Here is a 24,241-nt window from a genome sequence, read left to right as displayed (position 1 = left end):
GACTGCCCCCAACTCTTGCCTAGCTGGTGAACCCTTGGACACCTTTCAAAATCCATTTAGGATGACACATCTGCTATGAAGGCTTTCTGTCCCTCCAGAAGCAAATCAATCACTTCCTTATCTGGCGCAGTTACGTGATGTATCACATCAGATTATGATCTGATTAACAGTCTCCTCCTCCAAGCCTAAACATTCCCCAAGGGCAGGAACCAGGGTGTCTGCTTCAGGGCACCTGAAGGTGCCAAGAGGGAAAAGGAGGGTTTTTTTCCTTTACATAAGCCACTGCCAAGCTGTGTGCGTGGGGCTGCCTCTACCTAGAAGGGGTGCCTTTTTCTAATTTGTACAGAGGCACAGGTGGAGCAGGAGTGGCTCTGGGGGTAAACTAGTCAGGTTGGTCAAGGTGGGTCGGGTGGATGGAAGTCTGCATCACGGTTGGCCCTTCTCAGTGTGTGACCTTGGACAGGACACTTCACCTTAGTTTCCTCATCTGTCATCTGGGGCTGCCACCTACCTACCGAAGTGGCTGCGAAGAGCAGATGGGACAAGACCAACAGACAAGGCAAGCAGAGTCCTGGAAGGGTCCCTGAAGCGGAGGAAGCAGGCCTCAGAGGCGGCTGTGCTCACTGCTGCCACCAAGTGGCTTGGTGGGGAAACAAGGGAGTCAGTGAGAGGGGTCAGGCCTGGGGCCCGTGGGTGGACACCAGAGGACAGAGGGGAAAGGGCCAGTGCCCTGAAGTCAGGTAGACCCAGATTTGAATCTGCCCCAGGAGATGGCCAGCTTAGGGCCCTTGCCAAGTGCCTCTTCTGAAATATAATCCCTGCCTCACGGGGCTGCTGGAGGGACAGTGAAATGATGGATGGTACACAGTAGATGCTCATTAAATGACAGGTCCCTTCTGCTCAATATGGCAGCTGAAATGCACACCAGGGTGGGACTGAAGCTGGGGCCCCAGAAAGCCCAAGCATCTCCCAGGTCTCCCAGGGTTGGCAGGGTCCCAGGGATGGGGTAGGGCCCAAAGACCCCCCAACAGTGACTAGTATCCCCTACCCTGGCCCCCACACCCCATCCTTCCTCCCCCAAAGGTTACCTGGGTGTTGCCTTCATCCCTTTCGGAGCATGGCCCCTCCCTAGACAACACAAACCCACTTAGGAGGTTCTGCTTTGGCTCTAGAATGTAAATAGGCAAAGGTAGCTGGAAACTAATTGCAAAATTTATTCCAGGGCTGTGGGGGCTGGGGGATTCTTAAGGGCACTTCTCGTTTGGGGGCTGGGGGTCTCCAGCCTGGCCAGGGGCACATATGTGGTGGGGGAGGGGTGGGGACCGAGACAGGGTGATGGAAGGCGGGGGCAGGGATGCCCAGTCATCTCCAACTGGGCAAGCTCAGCGCAAGCTGCAACGGCACCGTGAAAGCAGGACAGACAGTGGATGCTCAGCCTGGAGACAGAAGACAGCCGAGGCCTCTCCCGTGTGCCCGGCCCTGGAGAGCGTCTTTCAGGACAAAGGACAGGAGTTGAGGCCAGGGAGTTGAGGCCCAGCTTCCAGGGTGTGCAGCAAGGAACCCAATGGGAGGGGCCCGTGAAAGACGGCTCATCAGCAGTGTCCCTGATCTGAAGACCCCCACACCCTCCCCAAGATCACCCGGATTCCCACCCGCAGAGACTCTGAGCCCCCCCACCGGCCATGCTGCTGGTCATCTAGTGGGGTCGGGGGGCAAGTTCTTCTCTGGATTGGAGTGGGGGCTCAGAAATAATGATCCAGCACCACCCATGGGGCACTTGGTATGAGGGTGTTGGGGGGAGACCATGGGCTGTACTTGGTGCTAATGCCCAAATCCCAGCCTTGGTCCTCAAATCTGTCCCCTGTCCTTCCGCACACACACCTTTCAAGGAGTATATAAATTCAAAAACAAATAAAACAAAAACAAACAAACAAAAGGCTTCGCGACTACAGCCTTGCAGATAAATACCAGCCTGGAGGGCCAACCGTGGGCGGGGCGAGAACGTTGATGTGCCGAACTGCTCCGCTGGGGGGAGAGGGTGAGAAAGATGATTGTAGCAAAATTCTTTTCACATAACATGTCAAAGATCTCCCCTGCAGATGTCAGATGGGATAGAAGGTTTAGGGAGGAGGTCTTTTTGTCCTAAGCAGTCTCCCAGTGTCCTCTAGGGCCCAGCAGTCCCTTGCCTAATTTTGCAAACTCTGTTATCCCTAGTTTACAAAACCAAGGGCTTCTGTCCTGGTCTCTGTGAGGGAGTGCTGGAGACCCTCTCCTCTCCCCTGGTTGATGTCCGCTCAGCCTGTCTCTGGCTCTGTTTCCACGAGAGGGGGGAAAAAGATGACCTCCGACTCAACGGACACGGAGGCCCACCAGGGAATCCAAACCTCCTCCCTGGGCCTGTGCGCCAGACTCCAGGACGGACAGCTGGGAGCAGGGGGAGGGAGGGAGTGGTTAGCAGCCACCTCCTTGGGGGCATTCAGAGTGGCAGGCAAGTGCCAGTGGTTAGTGGGGACCACCCCACCTCAGCCAGGCCCTGCCCGCCTTCAGCCACCTTCCCGAACACAGGGCTTCCGAGAGCTCAGGGGTGGGGCCTACGTGGTGGGATCCTGGGCCAGCATAACAAAATAAACCATCTGGAGGCCGCGGGGATGCTGCGGCCCCCGGCCCTGGCCCCGGCCTGGCTCCCCCGCCCCCACACGGGCCCAAGCTCAAGTCTGCTTGGCCTGCAGCATCTCGATGAGCAGGTTGTTTCGCGGCATCTCGTTGCCCAGGTGCTTGTGGTACAGGTATTCCTTGGCCTGCATGCTGAGCGCCCGCACCTCCACCAGGCACAGCAGCAGCTGCTGGAACTTGTCCCCGCAGTGCGGGTAGTGGCACAGGGTATAATCGAGCAGGGCGGCGTTGGCCTTCTCCTGCGCATCCTTCACCAGGCTGTGGTTATTCAGGAACTTCACATCTGCAAAGGGAGGAGCCAGTCACCAGCCTCATCACATCATCGATGCCAACGTCCCTATGATCACCAAAGACACGGGCACTGCCGCCGTCAGCAACGAACCACAATCTCCCCCTGACCGCCACGGCACCATCACCATTGCTGATGAACACTGCCCCCAGCATGACTGCCCCCGGTAGCAGCATCCCTGGTTTTCACACTCATGGTCACTACCATCGACAACCAAACCACAGTCACTCCCGTCACCACTGTGATCACCGTCACCATCAACCCCTCGGTCGAACACCACCACTGGCAGCAGTCTCTGGCACTAACATCCCCGTGGTTATCACACACAAGGCCACTGTCGACCACCCAACCATGAGCACCTGTCACCACCACTGCTGCCACCGTCATCCGCCCCACCATCATCACCACCAAGACCAGCACCAGCCTCCCCAGCTGTATTCCTGGACATGTTATTTAGCCTCTTAATTTCTTCACCTGCAAAACAGCGTGACAATAGTACCTACTTCACAAGATTGTTGTGAGAATTCAGGGGGTTGATATGTAGAAAGAGCTCAGAAGAACAATGTCAGGCACTTCATAAGGCCCAGTGTGTTACTATCACTCCTACTCCCACCATGTCCCAGCCCCATGGTCAAAACCATCCTGTTGCCATCATCCCCAGGGCTGGCCCCATCAGCATCACCACCCCGCCACCGTCATCACTATCCCCCATTAGCACCACCACCAGAGAGGCGCACTGTGAGTGGAGGGGTCCCCTCCCACAGCTGTGGGACACGTGGACTAGTGCCCCATTCTAGAGAGTGACAGGCACTCCTCTGGTTCACCCTCTGACCAATCAAGAGGCTCCAGTACCCCAAGGCGAGCCATGGATGCTCACTGCAACAGTATTTACAGTGATGGGGAGGTGGCCTGGATGGCCAGGAGGTGGCTGCACCCCCGGGAGTCCTGTGCAGTAGACAGATGTGATGGAGAAGACACAGCACTGAGGAGATGGATGGACCTTTAAAAGCATGGGCTGAGCGGGGAAAAAAAATAAAATAAAGTAAAATAAAATAAAATAAAATAAAATAAAATAAAATAAAATAAAATAAAATAAAATAAAATAAAAAACAAAAAAGGGAGCTCCAGAATGAGATCTGCAAGGTAAAGCTCTCTACATAAATTAAAAGTGCTCGCACACAAAACATGCACATTGTGTAAGAACAAGACAAACAAGAAGAGATGAGTTAAACGTGAAGGGATGGTTGCTGATGGGGGTGGGGAGGGTGTGTAGTGGCTCTGTGTGGACCAGTGATCATTTGTACCGGGGACAGAGGAGTGTGATTAACGCATCCGCTACCCCGGAGGTCCAGCGAAGAGACAAAAATTGTCTTTAGCATGAGGTGGATGGTGGTTCAAATCCCAGTCCCACGATTTAGAATCAGTGGCCTATGCCCTGTCCTCTCCTGACCTGAAAGCCTTCCTCCTCTATGAAAGGGGCCATGCCCAACTTGCAGCGGGGGGAGCTCAGGTGCCTGGGGACTGCACAGGTGTCTGGCCCCCAGGGGTGCCCACGGAGGGCCAGTTTCCTGTCGCCGGAGTCCTCATCACTGCGTGCAGGCCTCTTTCACTGCCCAGGGGCTGAAGGTCAGCAGGAATCCACAGAACCTGTCCCCAGCCCCAACTCCTAGCCCTGCCTGGCCTGGGATGCGGTGTCCAGTGGTTCGGAAAATGGCCGCCCCTCCACTTTCCTTCCGCTCCCGTCGCTCCCGGTCCTGCCGCTGCGGGGGAGCCCGGAGCCCAGCGTGCGCAGCCCTTGGCCCCTCTAATCCCTCTTAACACCCACTGCGCCAGGAGGGCTGGATGCTCCTGGCAACCCTGATCCCCAGCCGCCCCCAGCGTGCCCGCTAGAACCTGTGTTGTCCAAAGACGGATTTAGGGAAACCCGAGCTGGACCCAGGGCGTATGGCGGGATCTGGGCACCCCCCATCCTCCCCCCATCCCCCCACCTCATTCAGTAAGTGAGCTAGGGTCATATTCTTCCCAGCCTCCCCAGGATCACCATTAGCCCACGAGACATCTTTGTGCCAATTAGAAAGAAGGTCCCCATGTCCACAGAAAGACAGCTTGGCGAGAGGCACGCAGGCTGGATTTCAGCCTCTACCTTTTCCATGTCTAAGTGCCCTTGTTCAGTAAACAACCTGTCCAACTGTACATAGTAGCCCTGTTCCCTAACCTGGCCCTCTCCAGATACACTCAAAGGTCATGGGAAGTCTCCCCACCTAACTAGCCTCACCTGGGGGCAAGAGGTGCCTCCTGGCCCAATCGCTTTCCCAATCTCTTTCCATCCCAATCTACCTTCAATCCCCCCATCCCCAGGGCTGGGCAATTCTCCTATTTCTCTTCTGACAATTTGCAGTAGGAGGCTGGGGGTCCAGAGAAGGATAGGGACGAGCTCAAGGCCACACAGCAGTAAAGGGCCCAGAGGAAACAGGGAGGACTGCCTAAGATGCTGTAGTAGAGGCAGGAGTGGGAGGGGACTGGGGAGGACCAGAGCCTCGGCTTTACCAGGATTTACTGTTCCCAGCAGCAGTGTGACAGGGACAGCAGGGCAGAGTGTAGGGTGGGGAGGTGCAGAACAAGGACAGCTTTCAGGGACACCCCTCGCCTACGGGTCCTGCAGCTCTCAGCAGGCTGGAGACCTCACCGCCCCCACAAGGTGGGCTACAGGGCTGGGGGAGGGAAGCGTGCTCACTGATTGAGCACCGGCCACTACAGTACAAGACAGGAGCGCCACTTCCCCAGTACCTGCTGCACCTTCCCTGCCCCAGCCCCATCAATTAATCCCCACAGACACCCAGGCAGGAAGGAAAGGGCGTCTTACACACGCAGGGACAGTGGAGCGTGCCTGGAGCTCACAATAGATACTAGAGCCGGGATTCAAACCCAGATCTCTCTGGCTCCAAAGCACTGTGGGCAAGCAGGGGTGGGGTCAGGCCTGGACACAGGTTCCTGGGGTATTAGATGCCCTGATGACCTAATGTTCCATCCAACTCAGGAGTCCTGGCCAAGGGCCACCAAGCCTGGGGTCCTTGGTTTCCCCAGGTAACCAGATAAGCTACTCTGGACTCCCCTTGGAGGGGAACATGGTCAAGTCCCCTTCTCCCAACCTCCCTCTAAAGGGACTGTTGTGAAGAGTCTCTAGGATGATGGATGCCACAGAGCCAACATCCCTTGGGACACCACGCCCTTCCTCCCTTAGACACAGGAGCAGTGGTCACATAAACCTGCAGATGCCCCCTTCATGTGTCAGGGGCTCACCTCCCAGCTCCACCACCAGCTGGGTGACCTGGGGCAAGTCCCTTCCCCAATCTGAGCCTCCGTTTCCCGTCATCTGCAAAATGGGGGCAGATTAATCCCTGCCTCTCAGGGCACCCAAGAACTGGACCTCATCTGCTGCCCAGCTCTGGGCCCTGAGCCGCCGCAGGCTGGAGATGGGCCTGCTCGGCTCCCAGCAATCCCAGGGGTTTGGGAGGTGGGAGGGGGCTGGGAGATGGCACCCCCACCTCCGAGAGCAGCCTGCTCGCTCTGCAGAGCCGGGGGGCCCCCAGGTTCTCAGAAAAGCCCCCTTTTCACGGTTTAATTGAATATTTGAATAATCCTTTCATTCCAGCGAGGCATAAAGAATGTTGTCCCAATAATGGTGACTCAGGCAGGCGCCCCCGCGCACAATGGCCCCTCGAGTGGGGCTGCTATTCAGGCCGCCTTTTGTTGGCGCGAGCGGTGGGTAAATTGCAAACGCTTAAGGGAATGCTGCTGCCGCCGCCTCAATGCGAGTCAGGAAATCGAATGTTAGGTCAATCCATTAAGCTTCGATTAAGTCCTCTGCGGAACAATGCCAGCCGGGCCCATCTTCATAAACACCGTGATTGCCAGGAGAGAGGCACTAATTTTAATTAAACCTCCTTACCTGCCTTCGCGGCTGCCTGAGCCGGCTTTTTAGACACCAAATGGCACCCTTCTGTGGAGGCAGGCGAGAAGGAGGCACTGAGCAGGCTGAAGGGTGGAGGGGTGGGGGACGGGGGGCTGGGGTGGGGAGACAGTCGTCCCACGCACTCAGCCTGAGCACCGAGGGAGGTGCTGCCCCGGGGTGACGGCCAGCATGCCAGCTGGAGGACTAGGGGCAAGTGGCCACCCCTCTCTGGGCCCCAGTTCCCTTGGGGACCCGACTCTGGTGGTCTGGGTGGGGTCATGGGAGTAGCCCCCCCCACCTTCCAGACTCCGGGCAAATCTTCCCCCTCATCTTGCCCAGATTTATCTACTTCACCCCGGCTCCATGTCTAGCCTCTTGCAGGGCTCTGGGCTGCCACCTGCCATCCTTTTCCCATGCTGCAGTTGGAAGGACCTGGCCAACATGCAAACTTGATCGTGTTTCTCCCTACTGAAAATCCTTCCCAAGGGGAGGTTCAAGGTCCCGGCCTGGCATTCAAGGCCTTGCCCAGCTCAGCCCCTGCCCACCTCTCCAGCCTCCGCTTCACCCTCTCCCTGCCCCACAGCTACACCCAAACTTTCAGGATGGCCCATCCCTGTGCACAAGCTGTTCCTTCAATCTGAAATGCTCTTCTGCTGCTTAGCTTTGTTTCACCCAGAACACTCCTGCTCATACTACGAGGCCCAGCTCTGAGGCTCCTCCTCCAAGCAGCCTTCCCTGATATCCTAGGTGTAGTTGGTCTCTCCTTGTTGGCCCAGCCCTGATCACACTGGACTGCTCAGGCTCCTCTCCTAACTGGAACCCATCAGCCAGAGGCCCTTGTGGCTCCCCTGGACTCCTGTCACTGTGCACCCACAAGCTCAGACAGGCCGAGGACCCGGGTCTTCTCCCCTCACAGCCCCCACCCTGAATTTCTGCCGTGACCCAGGTCACTGCCTCCAAAGACAAGGCACAGTGCCAGACACACAGTGTGCGATAAAACTGGGAACTCATTCATTCATTCATTTCATTCACTAACTTGTTCATTTGCTTGTGACTTAATGATGGTTATGGTAAAAACAATACTGGTGTATATTCTGAGGGGCCAGGCCTCACACTGAGCACTTTGGGGAATTTTCTTATTACATCCTTATAGCAAGTTAAAGATGATTATGATGTTCACTTTACAGATGGGAAAATAGAGGCTCAGAGAGGGGAGTGATTTGCTCAAGGGCCCACAACCAGAGAGAGAGTCCAGACTTAGAATCCAGGTGGTTCATCTCTAGTCAACATTCCTAACCACTGCTACACCCTGCCTCGCATAGGTACACACACACACGCGCACACGCACACACACTCTCACGCCTCCGTCCCACCCCCTCCAGCCTGTTCCAGACAAGCACTGTAGACACTCCCAGTCTCCGGGCCCAGCTGCCTCCTCTGGAAAACAGGATGAAGGCTAGCGTGCAGGAGGGGCCGTGCACTCACGGTGCTGCGTGCAGCTCCTTGCCTGGACCCAGGAGAAGAGGGCTGGGCTCAGCCTTGCTGTCCTCCCTACACCCCATAGAAGGAGGAGTCCTGGATTTGTCACCTGGTGGAGGCCAGAGCTGTGCCAGGCCTGGCAGTCCCCAGAGCTGGGGCTTCGGTGGGAAGAGGGGCTGGGGGCTGCAGGCCTGTGCCTCAGGCCCTGGGTGGTCTGGAAAGCCAAGACGTGCTCCCTGCTCTGCAGGGGCACCAAGATGGCGCCCTGGCCAAGGAACCTGGTGGCTGGCGGCCCCATCCTCCCCAGGACCTCCTAGTGGCCTCTTGATGGTGGTCAGATTCAGAACTGTCACCTTACAAACCACCCAAACCACCACAGAACCCACACTATAATACTATGAGCCCTAAGCACCACCGGCCCAACCCCTCGTGTCTCCAAATCTCCCCAGTCACTTCTCAGTCATATACAGGTTCCTCACACCATGTGACACATGAAAACCCACCAGCCTATAGAAGTGCACAGTCTGTACATGCGTGAAAACAAAGGCACAACACAAAGGCACAGACATGCATATAACTCGGAGCCTCCACACCCCAAACCACACACGTCCGAGGCTCTGGCAAAACTGAGGTTGGGAGGAGGGTGCCTCTAGAGGCAAAGGAGGAAGGGGGCTTCCCCAGCTGGAGCGAACCTGGCCCAGGCCCCTGAGGCTCCTCTGAGGGCTTCAGGCTGTTAACCGGCTGCCCAAGATTCTGGCCCCACCCCCAACCATGGCTGTCCCCTACCAACCCCTGGAGCCTTGCAGATAAACCCTCCAGCTACCAACCTGTTGTGCCAGAGTCAGGAGACCCAGCCCAGGCACCCAGTCACATGGCCATAGCCTGAGCACAGGGCTTGCCCCAATCAGTACTTCACTAATCACTGCCCCACCCCCCAGCTTGTTCTCTTACCCTCTGCTTCCCCACCTGCCCCCACTCTCGGGCAGGTACACCCTTGCCAGACTGTGGTTATGATGCCATCTGCCACAAAGGCAACATCTCAATCCTGTCCCCTCCCCAGGTAACAAGGCATTCATGCCCCTCTCTTCCAACCTTCCATCCCATCTATACCTCTGCTAAAAGATTTATCACCCCCTGCCAAAACCCGGCTCAAACTCCTATTCATCCCTCAAGACCCAGCTCAGATGTCCTTCTTCCAGGAAACCTTCCAGGCAGATCCCTTGCTCCCCATCCTGGGTTCCCCATTTCTCTGTCTCAGCCCTGAAGGCGCTGGCTGGAGGTCTCTCTCCAGACCAGGTTTTCCCTGGGGGCAGGGAAAACCTCTATTGCAGCATCGCTGAGCACAGGGAGGGCACTGGACATGGCTTGCTGGGTGAAGGAGGACAGAAGGAGGCTGACCTGATGAGAGCCCAGAGGGAGGGTGGAGATGTGAACGGCATAGGCTGGGGTCAGGAGGGCAAAGGGAGGGAGACCCAGACACCTGGGGAGCGGGGTGAGCTGGCAGGCTGCCCTCTGCCCTTGCCCTGCTTTGTTTTCCTCCTTAGCACTTACCGCAGTCTCCCAGGCTATACATTTTATGAATCGTTTCACTAATTTATATATTTTACTAATCATATTACGCTTATTGTCTCTCTCCCCAAGAGTAGGTCAGCTCCGTGAAGACAGGGATTTGGGATCCTTTTGAATGAGTGAATGAATCAATGGGCAAAGTGGCCTGGGCCCCAGAGAGCTCAGAGTGACAATTTAGACACTCCTAGAGCAGGGAATTAGGAAAAACAGGGACCTCAGGATGGGAGCCAGGGATCAGAAGCTCCTGAAATCACATGGGCATTTTCCAAGGTGGCATGGGCACCTTTCTAGGGCTTTCAGCCAGGAATTTACCAAATCCTCAGGAGGGGTCCTTGTCCCATCAAGTCTTAGACGTCACCCTGGCCCTCTGTCCTTCCAAACAGAGAAACTCAGGCCCAGAGAGGAAGCAGGCCCTGGGCCAGGTCCCCTCATGTCTTTATTCACTCAGGGAGGGCTCCTGGCCTCATCAAGGCACCCATCGGAGAGCCCCACCTTGGGGTCTCCTCGCCAGTCCAGCCCTCCACCCCACCCCCTTGCCGCCCCCCACCCCCCACCTCCCAGGCCAGGCCCTGCTCAGCCCACTCACCGAGGCTGAAGAGGATGAGGAACTTGAGGCAGACGAACTCTTGGCGGTCCAGCTGCAGCGCGTGCAGCTGTAGCACCAGCTCCTGGGCCCGAAGTACCAGGCTGTGCAGCAGGGAGCCTGCCTGGGCAGCCACCGTGGTCAGCTCCACCTGGGTGGGCAGAGGGCAGGGCTCAGGGACACGAGGGCTGGGCGTGGGTGGGAGACACGGGTCAGAGGCTGGGGCTCAGGGGTGCTCAGCCTCGGAGCTGAGCCAGGTGGGAGGGCGGCTTCTCCTCAGGCCCCTGGACCCTCCCCAGGCTCCCAGCTCTGCTCCCACTGCCCTGCCCAGAGCTGAGGGTCCCCACGCAGCAGCACTGACACCAGGCAGGGGAGTGCAGAGGGAGCGCTGAAGGGTCCTTCATGTACAAAGAGCCGCCACCAGGCCCAGTGGCACAAGCAGCTTTAGTGTTTTGTGTGGCGTCTGCAGTGAGTACCGTGCCGTGCTGGGTGTGGGGGCAGGGGCAGGGCAGTGCTGCCTGGGTACACGTGGACGTGGCCACGTGACTGCCTGGGGGCCCACACAGAGACCCCAGGACTGGAGATGTGGCCACACCTCGGCTCACGTTCACACACACGCAGGGACACCCACTTCAGGATGTGAACACACGCACACACACCCTCTTCTTTGGTCACATCACAGGCTAACACAGACAGACACGTGCCCGTGTATATGTTCCCACTGACATGGTGACGGGCAGATCTCAACACCCACGCACTTATGTGTGTGGAGATATCTGCACAATAAAATACAGGTGCGCATGCTCGTGCACACACACACGCCCACACTCACACACAGGATGGTCCCATGGCCTCAGAGATTTCCACCCATGTGTTGACAGGGGCCAACACTCATGCCTCAGACTCCCTTCATTTGCACTCACAGGTGGCCTCAAAGTTACATCCTTGTGACCAGCAAGGTGAGAACAGAGGATGAGGACAGTGGGCCTGGGTTGGAGGTAGGGGGTGGGGAGCAGGGCCTCAGTCTCCAATCCCCAGCCCCGTCCAGGCACCTGTGAAACCCACTCCTCCTGCATCCCCCCCAGGGGTGATGCTCTCTCCACCAGGCTAGACCCTGGGCATCAACCTCTCTTTCCTTCTCCCTCCTTCCCTCCACTTCCCCTCCACCTCCTCTCACTTCCTCCCTGAATTGTGCCCTTCCAGGTCTCCAGTGTTCTGAGCAGTGTGTGGCTGCCTTCATTTCCTCCTCACCTCCCATCTTGCCTCCTCCATGTGCTTCCTCAAATACAACCTGGCGCTCCTCCTCCACTTAAAACTCTTCTGACGTTCCCTGCTTGATTTCAGGGGCACCCTCCCCCTATGCCTCCCATCCTAGTGCCCCTAATTCCCTGCTCGAAGAGTGCCCAAATTCTGACTCTGAGCTCTCTGAGGCCCAGACCCCTTCGCCCATCCATCCATCCATCCACTCATTCAGGATTTAGTATCTGTAACGTTTTGCCCATCCTAGCCCCTGGCCACCCCTCCAGCCCTACCTCTCACCTCACCCCAGTCCCCACAGGGCCCCCGCCCCTAAACCCATGTCCCAGCACACCAGCGACCCCGGCAGCTCAGCAGTCCTAACCTCCCTCTCTGAGCCTGACCCATGCTACCTCCTCTGCGTGTGTGGAGGTGGGGACTGCCCCTCCACCCCTGTCACTACCTGATCAACCTTATTTATCTTTCACTACCCAGTGCCACCATCACCTCCTCCAAGAGCCTCCATGACCTTCCCCACATCCCTGAGCTGCTTCCCCCAGAGCAGGGCTCCAAGGGGCTGGTTCTTCTCAAGGTGAAAGCTAAGGCTGGTCAGAGGGAGGTCAGGCTGGTGGGCACCCCATGATCCTGGGGAAAGGGCTGATATTCAGTGGTGCTCAGGGCCAGCCCTGGGGAGGCCTGGGACCTCTTCTGAGCCCAGAATTCTGGACGTGCGTTGTGGCGGGTGGGTAGGGCAGGGCACAGTAGGGTCTGGTCACCTCCTGCCCGGTGACCAGCAGGATGCTACCCTCCTTGCCATGTTGGATCTGACGGTAGATGTGGTCAAACACCAGCAGCTCGCTCCAGCAGTTCTGCAGCAGCGTCATCTGGTCGGCCACCTGCAAGGAAGAGGCACATAGGGGTCCGGGGTCCAGCCATGGTCCAGCTGGGGACCTTCCCCTCGCCCCTCCTCCTCTCAGCTCTGAGTTCAGAGGTTCAACTGGGAATGTAACCCAGGCAAGCGTCCAACCTCTGTGTCCAGTTTGCCCATCTGTCTTCTTTATCAAAGTGTGGCGGGGTCTAGCAAGATAATAAAGGGTCCAACAGAGGCTCTCAGGTCCCGGCTCTGCCTCTTACAAGTTGTATGACCTTAAGCAAGTTCTGTAACCTTTCTCACCTGGAAAGTGGGCAAAGTATTAGAATGTGGTCCGGCACATATTAAGCCCTCAATAAATGTTAGAGAATAATGTCCATGGAAGTGCTTTGTGAAGGATTCCTTCAGATGTAAGGGAAGATTAGTGTTAATTTTTCCTTCTGCCCATTTGGCCTGTGGTCACATCTCTCGCAGCCTCGATCACTCAAAAAGGAGCCACGTAGGGAAAACAGAGGGCCCCCCCCAGGTCTTGTGCAGAACTTTCAAGCTCATGGGAAGAGAGGAGGTCCAGCCCAGGGAACGAGCAGGTGGCTGGCAACAGTCTACATCAGAAGCAGGAAGGGCACACAGGGCCGATTCTGAATCCCCAGGCTGCACTCGGGGTGCTCAGTGTGAGGGTAGGGACTGGCCTCCAGTCTGGGGAATCGCCACATTCTAGCGTGGCAGGAGTGGACCCTCATGACAGTGACAAGTGGGACTCAGGACCATGGGATGCCAGGGCCAGAGGGGCCCTGAGGGACCCCCTGACCTAAACTCCTATTTCCAGATGAAGAATCTGCCACTCGGAGAGGGCAAGGGACTCTTCTGGGGTCACAGAGATGCAGAGCCAGGCCAGGGCCACGGCTGGCATTCTCACAGCCCTCCACAGTGAATGCTGAACGCTTCTGCGTGTCCAGAACCGCGCTGGGTGCTGCGTGTCACCCTAGGAGGACACAGTGCAGACTCCAGTCCCTCTCAGCATGTGTGGCTCATCGGCCGCCACCATCTACCCAGTGGGCACTTCTTGGGCACCTCCTTGGGCCATGCCCTGCAGTAAATGCAAACCACGATAGCTAAGAGTCACTGAGCTGCAGCTCCACAAGCGCTTGCGGTAGGTACCATTGTTATCCTCCATCCATGGAGAGAGGACACTGAGCTCAGAGAGGTCAAGTATCTTACCCAAGGTCACATGGCTCTGTCTAGCTCATCTGTGCTCTTAACACTAGGTGTGAAGGAAGACCCACCCTTGCCACCCTAGAGTTCACGGCAGGCTCACTACCTCCCCCACGAAGCCCTCCCATCCTCTGGACGTGGCACCTGCCACATCTGACTTCCCTGATACCTGTGTGGTCTGGGAAGGCAGGACTGGTGTCCAGCGCATCTCTGGGCCCCCAGAGGAGGGGTCAGTAAGTGCTTGATGAACAAATATGTGCCCCCCACCATAAGACATGCACAGAGAGCACAGAGGAACCACCCCCAACCCAGAGGCTAGAGGAGTCCAGGCAGCCCCCGGCCTGTGGGGAACTAACCAACAGCTCTTTCTTCTCGGGGTGGGGGTGGGGGGTAGAAGCCCCCTCCTCCCCTCTGCTCTGTTCCTCTCCTGGGGGTGGCCCGGGGGCCTGTCCTCAGAGAGACAGAGGGAGAGAGAAGTAGACAAACAGCAAAGCAAGCAGCTGGACACACCGTCAGGCTTCCTCCAGGCCTCTCCTGCCCAGCCCTTCCCCAGCCCGCGTGGCTGAGAACAAGAGGGAGGGTCTGTCCCTATCTGGCTCTGAGTCCCCAGCCTCCCAGCCTCCCCTCCTCCGCTCCCCTCTGGGTCATGAATCCATACCTACCGCTCCTTCTCCTTGCAGAAAGTCCATCCTAGGGCCCCATTACTGTCAGAACAGGAAACCCAGCCAGGGGCACCCCAGGCTCAGCCAGAAGTAGCCCTGGCTGCGAGGGGCCAGGAGGGACTGAGAGCCAGGCAGGGGTGACCACGGAGACACCTCGCCTTCAGGAAGTGGCTGGTCCCCAGAGAGCCTCCCCATACAGCGTCCAAGAAGGGAGGCAAGGCTCAGCGCGCACCTAGACCAGGCCCCGTTCCCAGCAGGCCCGGGACGCCTCACCTCTGCCCCTCACAGATAAAGAAGCAGAAGCTCCCCTCAGGTAATCGCTGGGAGCTGGGCTCTGCACAGACTCCCTGCCTGGGCCGGTCTTCCTGGGGGCCCTGGGCACTCCTGGAGCCCAAGCAGGAGGTGCCGGCTCGAGGCGCTGCACTGGCCCACTGTGGGCAACCCAGATGGAGGCAGAGGCGGAGGCAGCACGTGCAGGGCTGGGCTCTGCCCCCCACCCATTGGGGCCCTCGGGAGCAGACACCCTTGTGCCTGAATTAAAGGAACAGGGGGTGGGGAGGTGGAAGCGCAAGAGATAAGGGAGAGAATTAGGAGATAAGCTGGCTGAGCTTTGGGCAGAAAGCAGAAGGGGTCACAGTGACCCGGCTGGCCAAGCCCTGGGAGCAGACTCTGTACCCAGACCTCGGACCCCGGGAGTGGGGGCAGCCGTGCCCACGGGGCTGATAGGGGTGCAGGGCAGAGAGATGCACTACAGTGGCTGGGCTTTGGCGCGCTGTGCCCTCTGATTCCCCCGTAGCCACACAGCCTCCTCTGCTCTGGTTTCCTATTCTGAGAAATGGGAAAAATAAGTCCTCCCTCTTCTGGTTAGAGAAAGCATATGAGCACAGCAGTGTCAGTCATGAAGGGGACTGGGAACCCACGCTCAGCTATTCCAGGGATGGCCCTGGCCCGGGTTCCCCTACCCACCAGTCAAGCAAGTAATCATGCCTTCCAGACTCTTCACTCTCTCTTCCCCTAGGTGGTCACATAAAGACACCACACTCCAAACACTCCCCATACAGATGAACGAACACACACACACACACACACACACACACACACACACACACACACACACACCCCTTTTTATTTAAAAGAAAACCAGAGGCCCCTAGCTGCCAGCCCCTCTCCATGGGAAAGCAGGTGGCTAAGAGGCTCACTTAACCAAAGAGGGCTGGTTTTCACCTTCTGTGGCTTTCTCCCTAAGCAAAAGGTTCTTCCTCTACCCTCAGGCCACCCAGCCACCCTGGGAACAAGGACATTTGCAGTCCCGGCCCTGGGGTCCCTTGTCAGCCTGGCCTGTCTACTGGGCCCACCAGCCGCCCACCCCTCCTGCCGCTCTGCCACAAATCTTCCTGGAGCCTTGACACTTTGCGGCCTGCCTCGGAGATGGGGTATTTATGGGTGCCGAGATGACCTCCCTCCCAGCAGGCCCTCCTCCGCAGCCCCCTGGGGTCTGATCAGTCTGGCGGTCGAAGGCCAGCAGGCTCTGTAATTCTCCAGTGGCTGACAAGCCACGGGCTGGCCACGGCTCTTTCCTGGCCGAGTGGTTGGCAGGCTGTCATTTGTCAGCCCAGGACTGACAGAGTTACTGCCACTTAAATGAAACCATATATCTAAGCAGTTAAATCTGTTGCCAATTGGGGGCCTCGGAGCAGGATGTCAAGGGTGAACTGATGTCAAGATGGGTCATTAGGCGCTCTTGGCCCTCGCCTCCACCTTCCTGATTCCTGTCTTGCATCCTCCCAGCTGTCCTTCACGGGGACTGTCCAGAGAGGCTGCCTGCCTGGGCCTACACCCTGCCTCCGCTGAGCAGTACGTACAAGTGAGTTTCTGCTTCCTTGCAGGTATGAAGCTGCTTTGGAAGCCCAGGGCAAGGAGGGCCCTGTCTTCACCCAGAGCTCTAGTGCCCTCAGAGGAGCATGAACACGATATATCTTTCCTCCCTTTTCCTGGCCAGGCCTGTCTACCACCTGCAAGGTTAGATTCAATGGTACAGCAGCAGAGGGGCCCAGTGAAGGAGGGAGCCACTGTCCCCGCTCACCAAACACCTCCTGTGCGCTGCACTCTGTGCTAAATTCTTTACCTGCCCTAGTTCACTAAGCTCTTCCAACAACCCTATGGGGTGGCTACTATTTCAACTCCCCCCCTTTTACAGATAGGGACAACTGAGGCCCAGAGGAGTAAAGTCACTTGCCCTAAGTCACACACCAGAGAAGTCACAGATCTGGAACTTGAACACTGGCCTCTCTGGTTCTGATCTATGTTACTAACCTCTGTGCCATGTCAGATCTGACACACTGTGATTGCATGAGATGGAAAAACCGAGACAGAGGGACATCCAAGCTGGGAAAGAGGATGGAGAAGGGGAACCCCAAGAGGGTAACTGGAGCCCCAATGTCAGCTCAGCAAAGACCCCAGGCCTTCTCCTGGGCACCAAGATGTCATCAGCATCACAGAGGACTGAGCGGGACTCTGGGGAGAACTCAGGCTCGGGCTGGAAGCCTGCCCTTCCCTGGCAGGCTGTCCATCACCCACTGCCAGAGAGCCTACTCCTGGGCCGAGCTCTGCTTCCAGCCCTGCCTCACCAGACCACCTGGGACTCCCTGACACACGATGCCTTTTCACACTCCTGGGCCTTATGCTGTTCGCCTTTCCCGGAACGCCCTTAACCGTCTCAGGCTGCTTTCTGGACAGGTGCAGATCAAAGAAACCTTCCCGGACTTTCTAAGATAGAGCCATTTGCTCTCCTGTTGGACTCCCTTGGCCCCTTTCTACTACTCTCGGAGCCTGGCCATGCTGGGTTGGCATTACCCATGTGCATGTCTGCCTCTTTCTCTAGCCTGGCAGCCTCTTGGGTCCAATTCATTTGAACATCCCTCTGCACAGGCCAAGAGCCACCCCGCTCTCAGAGCTAGGGAACCCCCTCTGCTGTCTGCCGCGCCCTGCCCAGAGGTGAAGAATGAATAGTCAGTCAAAAGGGAGAACAGAGTCACTCAGTTCCATGTGGCTGATGAGAGGCCCTCTCGGGGCTGGGCTGGTACTTATCTGCAAGGCTCCTCTACAGAGGTTGGTAACCATGGTTCATATTCCTGGGCTTGATTCAGAGACTCTGGGAAGGGGAAGCAGGAAGGTTTGGACCACAGAGAAGCCAGAAGCAGGAAAAAACACTCAGCAAAGCTGGGACAAAAGCCCTTCCCATCCTGCGTGAAAAACCCCAAGAGACCAGGAAGGCAGCCAGAGGAAGTGCCCTGCCCCTGCATCCAGGGTTCTGGAAGGGCAGTAATGCTCTTCTCCTCCTCCCCCTTGCCCTGGGGGCTCATGGGAAGCCTGGAAGGAAAGCTGGCAAGGGTCAGCTTTTTTTTCTTTTCTTGGGACCCTTACCCCCCACCAGCGCCTCCAGCCATGAGTGGAAGGCAGATGGGATTGTTCGAGGTCCTGCCTCTTATTCTATCCAGGAGGTTGGCCTAGAGAGGGGGCAGAGGTGAGAAGTCCCACCTCATGACAGACACGGGGCACATCCCCAGACCTCAGCCACGACAGGCCCTCCACAGTAGAAGCAGAAGCCATCACCACCAATCTTGACTCCCAGAGCAACCCAGGCCTCCAGCCCCATGATGCCTCAAGGGCTCACAGTGCCCAGCCCTCATCTCTTCCCTGCCCCCCTCCCCATGCCCAGCCCAGCCCCGGCAGGCAGTGCCCCCGGCCCATCTGGCCACATGCCCCTGGAGGAAGCCCAGGCCTGAGTGGCGTCAGCACTGACAATGCTGCTCAAGGCTGCAGTGGCCCCAGCAGGGAGGGCAACAGGCCCTGCTGTTTACATCTAGTCCCAGAACAGCCAAGGGGGCTGACCTGGGCAAGGCAAACATGGATAGGCCCAGACTAAAGGCCTATCATGTCTCTGTGTAGGTCAGGGAGGATGGGCTTGGCCAGGCGTGGGGCGGAGCGGGGAGCTCTGAGGTTGGCAGAAACCCTCATCATAGGGAGCCAGGGCACTAGAGGGGCAGCTCCTAGGCTTTGGGCGCTTCAAACCACTAGGCGAGATGACTGGGAAGTTCTTCCGTGTCTGGCCTTAGTTTCTCCTGCTGCCCTCCTGCTTACTTTAGCTGCGGGTACCGCAACAGGGGAATGGAAGGCCTTGCAGTTGAGGCATTTGGAAGATGAGAGACGAGTCCTGCAGTCCCCCACTTACCCTCCCAATTAGCTCTCCCTGCACACACAGACATATACATTTACACATGGGACTAACCATCATGCATGACAGATACAGCGACAGTAAGATCTTTCACCTTAGCTGGGAAGGAGAAGCATCCCAAAATCTGAGATACCAAGACCCTGCTGTGACATCTGAGGCTAGCAGGGAGTGTGGCCTCTCCAAATGAGAGGACAGTATAGGTTGGACCCTCTTCCTGACGTTGGGCTGGCGCAGCCAGAGACAGCCTCCCAAGGACTCAGCTAGTCCTGTGGGAGAGCCCAGAGTCTCAGAGAAAGAAAGATAAGCGTCTACAAAGACCCAGACTAGGAGAGAAAGAGACAGAGATTGAAGGGACCAGAGAGAGACAGGGAAGCAGAGAGACAGCGCACCAGGGAGAGAGACAACAGAAAGAGATAGAAGAAGCAGAGGCCATGAGAAACACACTCAGGAAACAGAGAAGAAGAAAGGGGGGTGGTGGGTGAATGAGGAGGTGGGAGAGGAGCAAGGAAGGCTATTATGGACCAGAAACACTCCTCATGTCCCCAGTGTGGCCTCCCTGTCCCCAGACACGGCCTGAAGCCAGTGGGCAGGATAGCCCCACCCAAGGGGTGGCCAAGACTGAGACTTAGGCAGCGGAGAGGACCTCCCAGATCCAGCGGCCAGCCCGGGAGGAGGAACTCACCTCCAGCTCCTTGAAGACCATGCACCTGCGTGCCCAGTCCACGATGGAGATGAAGGTCTGGTCAGCCATCCTGCACAGGAGGCTGAAGGGTGCAGGCTGGTCGGGGCGGCCTTTGGCCGGTTCCTGCAGGCAGCCCACGATGCGCGCCCGTACCTGGTCCTCATCTGGTTCCAGCTGCAGCAGCTGCAGGATGAGCTCGGGCACACCAGGCCCTCCGGAGAAGGGCTCTGGGTAGCCATAGGGTGGCCCGGGCTGTGGGGGGCTGGCATAGGGCTCTGGGTACTCGGACTTGATGGCGCGGCCAGGGAAGGCAGGATAGAGGTAGCCAGCCAGTGGCCCATGGGCGCTGGGCACAGCCATAGGCAACGCTGGGGCCCCAAAGTCGCCCAGTGGCCCAGCAGGTGGACCAGAGGCCAGGCCCTTGGGCTCAGGTGCATGCAGGCCAGGGGGCAGCATGTAGTCCGGTGGGGGAGGGGGTGGGGGGGGCACCCCCATTGGGGGGCCTGTCTCCAGCTTGAAGCCATTGGCTCGAATCTGTGCCTTCTTCTGCTGCTTCAGGGCCCGGTCCCGCTTGTACATGGGCCCAAACTTGTTCCGGCCGCCCCGCATGCGGTCAGCGCGCACGGCTGTGGGCAGAGGCAGAGGGGCAGGCTCACCCCCTCCAGGCCACCGGCCCTACCTCCCCACCCACAATCCTTCCCCAACCAGATCTGATTGGGTCACTCCCCAGCCCAGGACCCCCATGGCTGCTCCAGTGCCCTTAACTGGTGAACTCAGGGGAAGTCAGTCTCCCTCACCTGGCATTCAAGGCCCTGTTCACCTTTCCAGGTTACCCCTCCGGAAATCCTGCGTTCTTTCTACTCCCCCTTACTACATCTCTGCTCCTCTGCTTGGCACTTCCTCTGCCCTGCATTGATATCCCTTCTGCCTCAAACCCTTTCCTTCTCTTGCACCTGCTAAACACCCAGAGTGGTCCTGGATCCACCCAGGCAGCATCTACTGTTCCTGACCCAGATGTCTTGTCTCTCGCCCACTCTCGTCCTGCTGAGGGCCCTCTTGCCGTGGACCCAGGCTGAGAGCTTCTGGGGGCTCAGCAACGGGCTCAGGTGCCCAGCTCCAGGCCCGGCGAGGAGATGGTGACAGGAAGTGGGCTCTGGTCAGCCTTGTTCACAGGTGGGTCCCCAGTGTCCAGCTGCTTCTTGACTGAAGGTCTGACTCTGTTGAACCTCTGCTGCAAAATGACTCGGGCTTCCCCTGCTGCCTTCGAATCTGCAGCTGAGTTTAGGGCTGGCTGGGGGCTGGGACTCTGGGCTGGGGGAAGGGACCTCCCTTGCTGACCAGATGTCCCTCTGCCTGGCCAAGAATGTGTCACCAGCCGGACCCAACAGGTGTGTCTCTGCAGCCAAAGTGTGGCTCCAGCCTCTGCTCAGATAGGACCCCACCCTGGGCTCCAGGAGAAGGGAGAGAAGAGGAGGGAGAGGGCGGTGCTCAGCAAGGGATGTGTCTCGGGGGCGCACGCAGCCAGTCTTCCTGCCATGGGGGCAGGCCCTACCAGGGGTCTCTGCTGCTCACAACAACTAGTTCTTCTGAGCCCCTCAGGACCTGGAGCTGGGGACATGGGACAGGACAGGATATCCCCCTTCCCTCAGAAGCCCTTCCTCTAGGTGGCAGGACTTGTGGCCTACAGCTCTCAGAGCCACCAGGGGCCTTCTACATTGTTTTAAAACTTTAACAGCTGCCTGCTCGGCGCACAGCCCGGCTGGGGCCAGCGGGGTGGAAGCCTACGACTGTCCATCCTCAAAGAGCTTGAGTCTTTCCTGTTGAAATGTTTTTCCTCCCTTTGGAGAGAGCTAAGGGTGGGGATAGGGAGACAAGGATGGACCTGGGTTCTCTGCAGGCAGTTGCTAAGAACTGCCCCCATTCCCCAGCTCTCTAGGGCCTGGCTAAGAACCTCCTGAGTGAATGAACTGAGTGACTCTTGTGGATGGATGGACAGATGAACAGAGGGATGGTCTGGGTGAGTGTGGGCTGCACAGTGATGTTGGACAGATAATAACATAAATTGGGATAACAATAATAGCTAACCTGTTGAGTATTTTCTATGTGCCAGGCACCATGCTAGGAGCTTCTTATACAATTCTCTCAGTAACTCAAGGAGAAAGACACTACTATTACACCTATTTTTAAGACAGGAAATCTGCAGCTCAGAGAGGTTAAGGAACTGCCCAATGTCACCCAGCCTGTAAGTGGTGGGACTGGGACTTGCACTCCAGTAAAGAGATTGAAAACCTTGGCTCTGGCTAGTGTGGGATGTCAGTGGGGGTGTTACAGAACTCCTGGCAGAGGGAGTAGCTCTATGGGGGTCTGCCCTGTGCTGCCCTGCCCCCAAGGGTCATCTCTCTCGGGTTCATTTTTAGATACTTCTCAACCCATCCCAGGCTGGTCCTGCATGCATCCTTTCACCCAGACTGACATCAGTTCTCACACCTCCCCACACAGATCGGCTCCTAATGTCACGCGAGGGGCTAATCGTCTGGCCCCAGAAACTTTTAGAAGACCTATGGTACCCTCCCCTCACCCCTTCTCCCATCCCCACCCCCACCCCCTGTCCCCTCTCGCCATCAGAGGTCAGGGGTAGGAGGCGCAGCGGCGTGCGCACCTTCCAGGCGCATCCCCACCGTCAGGCACTTCTGGAAGCGGCAGAAGGGACAGCGCTTGCGCTGCGTCTTGTCTATCTTGCAGCTCTGGCTCTCGGTGCACGTGTAGTGCTTGTTGTTCTGCACCGTGCGCTTGAAGAAGCCCTGAGGGAGAGGGGAGTCAGTGCGGGAGGGGGCGGGCCCCCGTCTCCCCTTCCCTGCGCCTCCCAGCAGCAGCAGGGCTTTCCCCCACATCCTGCCCCCTGCCCTGCACGCCCGTCCCCTGCCAGCCAGCTGCCCGCTCACCTTGCAGCTCTCGCATGTGAGCAGCCCGTAGTGGTAGCCGGACACCTTGTCCCCACAGACGGGGCACAGCTCGTCCAGGTCCTCGTCGTACGAATAGTCCATGCCCGCGGCGTCCGCCTGTGGAGGGAGGAGCGTCTCATCACGGCGGGATGGTGACTGGCAGCGCCGCGGACCTGCACCACCACGGCCTTGCGCCCACGGTGCCCTCCGTATGGGCCCGGGACCTGGCCCCCATCACAGCGCCAGTGGTCAAGGGCACCCGCTGTAGGCCACCCATTAGAGCGCCCTGAGCAGCCCGCAGCACATGTGCCCAAAAAACAGCGCCCGTGCGGAGCTTGCTGACCTTGTCCCCGCGCTTCCTCCCCGTGCGCTCCCCAGCCCTGCCGGGGCTCCTCCTGAGAGGCCCCGGCCGCGCCCGATCTGGGACTCTCAGATTAAATGCGCTTTGATCCGGATTCGTTCGTTTGAGAGCAAAACCCCGATTCTGAGAAAACGAGATTGTCTCGCCCGCTGGGGACATGCCAGTGAACCCGGGCGGAGTGGGGCCCAAGCGTTCTGGGGATCGGACAGGGACGAGGGAGACAGGCAGAGTCTGAGAGAGACTGAGAGATGCGCAGAAAAGAGAGCGAGAGACACCCACCGACGCTGCTTAACGGAGAGAGTACCCTGGGACGACAGAGACAACGACAATACGAGAGTGACAGAGACATTGATGCCGACTCAGAGAAAACCTGGGGGAGACGAGAATGACGGAGAGAGTGAGTGAGCGAGAGAGCGAGAGAGCGAGAGGAGAAGAGAACGAAAGAGAGAGCGAGAGAACGAAAGAGAGAGATACAGAGATCAGAGACACTGGCAGACGGAGACCCAAGGAGAAAACCTGGGGGAGACAACCGCAAAGCCAGAGACACAGTGGTAGACGAGAGGCAGACCGAGACACCGGAGAGACGAGAGAAAGCTGGGAGATACCCAGGCAAAGAGGGAGAGAGAGAGTGACAGAGACATCGAGAGAAAACCTGGAGAGACGGAGGCGCCCGGCCGGGGGGTCGGGGACGGGAAGACGCACGGAAAGCGGCGGGCCCCGGGCCCCGGCGCAGAGGCGCGGCCCGGCAGAGTCGGACCCGGACAGGGGCTCGAGCTGAGAGAGGCGGAGAACGACGGCGCCCGGGCAGAGAGCCCGAAGCGCTGAGCCGCCCGGCCCCCAGGCGGGGAGAGACAAAGCCCGCGGGCGGCAGCCACCGACACCGAGACCGAGGCCGTGCCACCGAGGCCGTGCCACCGAGACCGGGACGTCGGGCGGAGAGCCGGCGCGGAGGGCGCAGCGGGGACAGCGGGCGCAGGGCGCGGAGCCGCCGGCCGGGCGCGAGGCGCAGAGACCTCGGGCGGAGACCCTGCGGGCCCCGGGAGAGAGGCCGAGCCCGAGGCGGGGGAGCGACCTCAGGCGGAGAGTCGAAGTCCCCAGAAGGCAAGCGCGCAGAGGCTGGGCCGGGGCAGCGCGAAGGGGCGCGACGGCGGCCGCTGCCCGCCCGGCGCCCACCTGGCGGCTCCTGCGAGCGGCAGCGCCCCGCGTCCCACCAGCGCGAGCCCCGCACCTCCTGGCCGCGCCGCCGCCGCCGCCGGCGATGAGCCGCACCCGGGCGCAGCGCCGCCCGCCCGCGATGACGGCCGCTCGGGCCGGGGGCGGGGAGGCGGGGGCTCGGGGCTGGCGGCGCGGGGCCTCGGCGCTCCCCCACCCCGCCTCCCCGCCCCCGCCGCCTCCAGGGCCGCTCCGAGGCGCACCTGGGACCCGGGCCCCTCCGCCGCCAGTGCGTGCTGCGCGAACCCGCCGCGCCGGGGCCAGGGGCCGGCCCCTCTATATCG

General features: G+C 58.7%; 1 protein-coding gene across 1 annotated transcript; it reads right to left on the bottom strand.

Annotated features, from left to right (window-relative positions):
- Nucleotides 1-1,314: 1,314 nt before the first annotated feature.
- On the bottom strand, nucleotides 1,315-22,486 carry NR5A1 (nuclear receptor subfamily 5 group A member 1). The gene is made up of 6 exons (XM_057722609.1): nucleotides 22,385-22,486; nucleotides 22,102-22,243; nucleotides 19,443-20,068; nucleotides 12,558-12,677; nucleotides 10,549-10,696; nucleotides 1,315-2,956 (listed from the first exon to the last, which is right to left on the bottom strand). The coding sequence occupies exons 1-6, from the start codon at nucleotides 22,484-22,486 to the stop codon at nucleotides 2,709-2,711; spliced, it is 1,386 nt and encodes a 461-aa protein (XP_057578592.1). The 3' UTR covers nucleotides 1,315-2,708.
- Between the last annotated feature and the right edge of the window lie 1,755 nt (nucleotides 22,487-24,241).

The sequence above is a fragment of the Hippopotamus amphibius genome, chromosome 2 (genome assembly GCF_030028045.1).
Source record: "Hippopotamus amphibius kiboko isolate mHipAmp2 chromosome 2, mHipAmp2.hap2, whole genome shotgun sequence".
Lineage (NCBI taxonomy): Eukaryota > Metazoa > Chordata > Mammalia > Artiodactyla > Hippopotamidae > Hippopotamus > Hippopotamus amphibius.
Note: the sequence above shows the minus strand (reverse complement) of the source record. Positions and strands in the feature narration are given on the sequence as shown.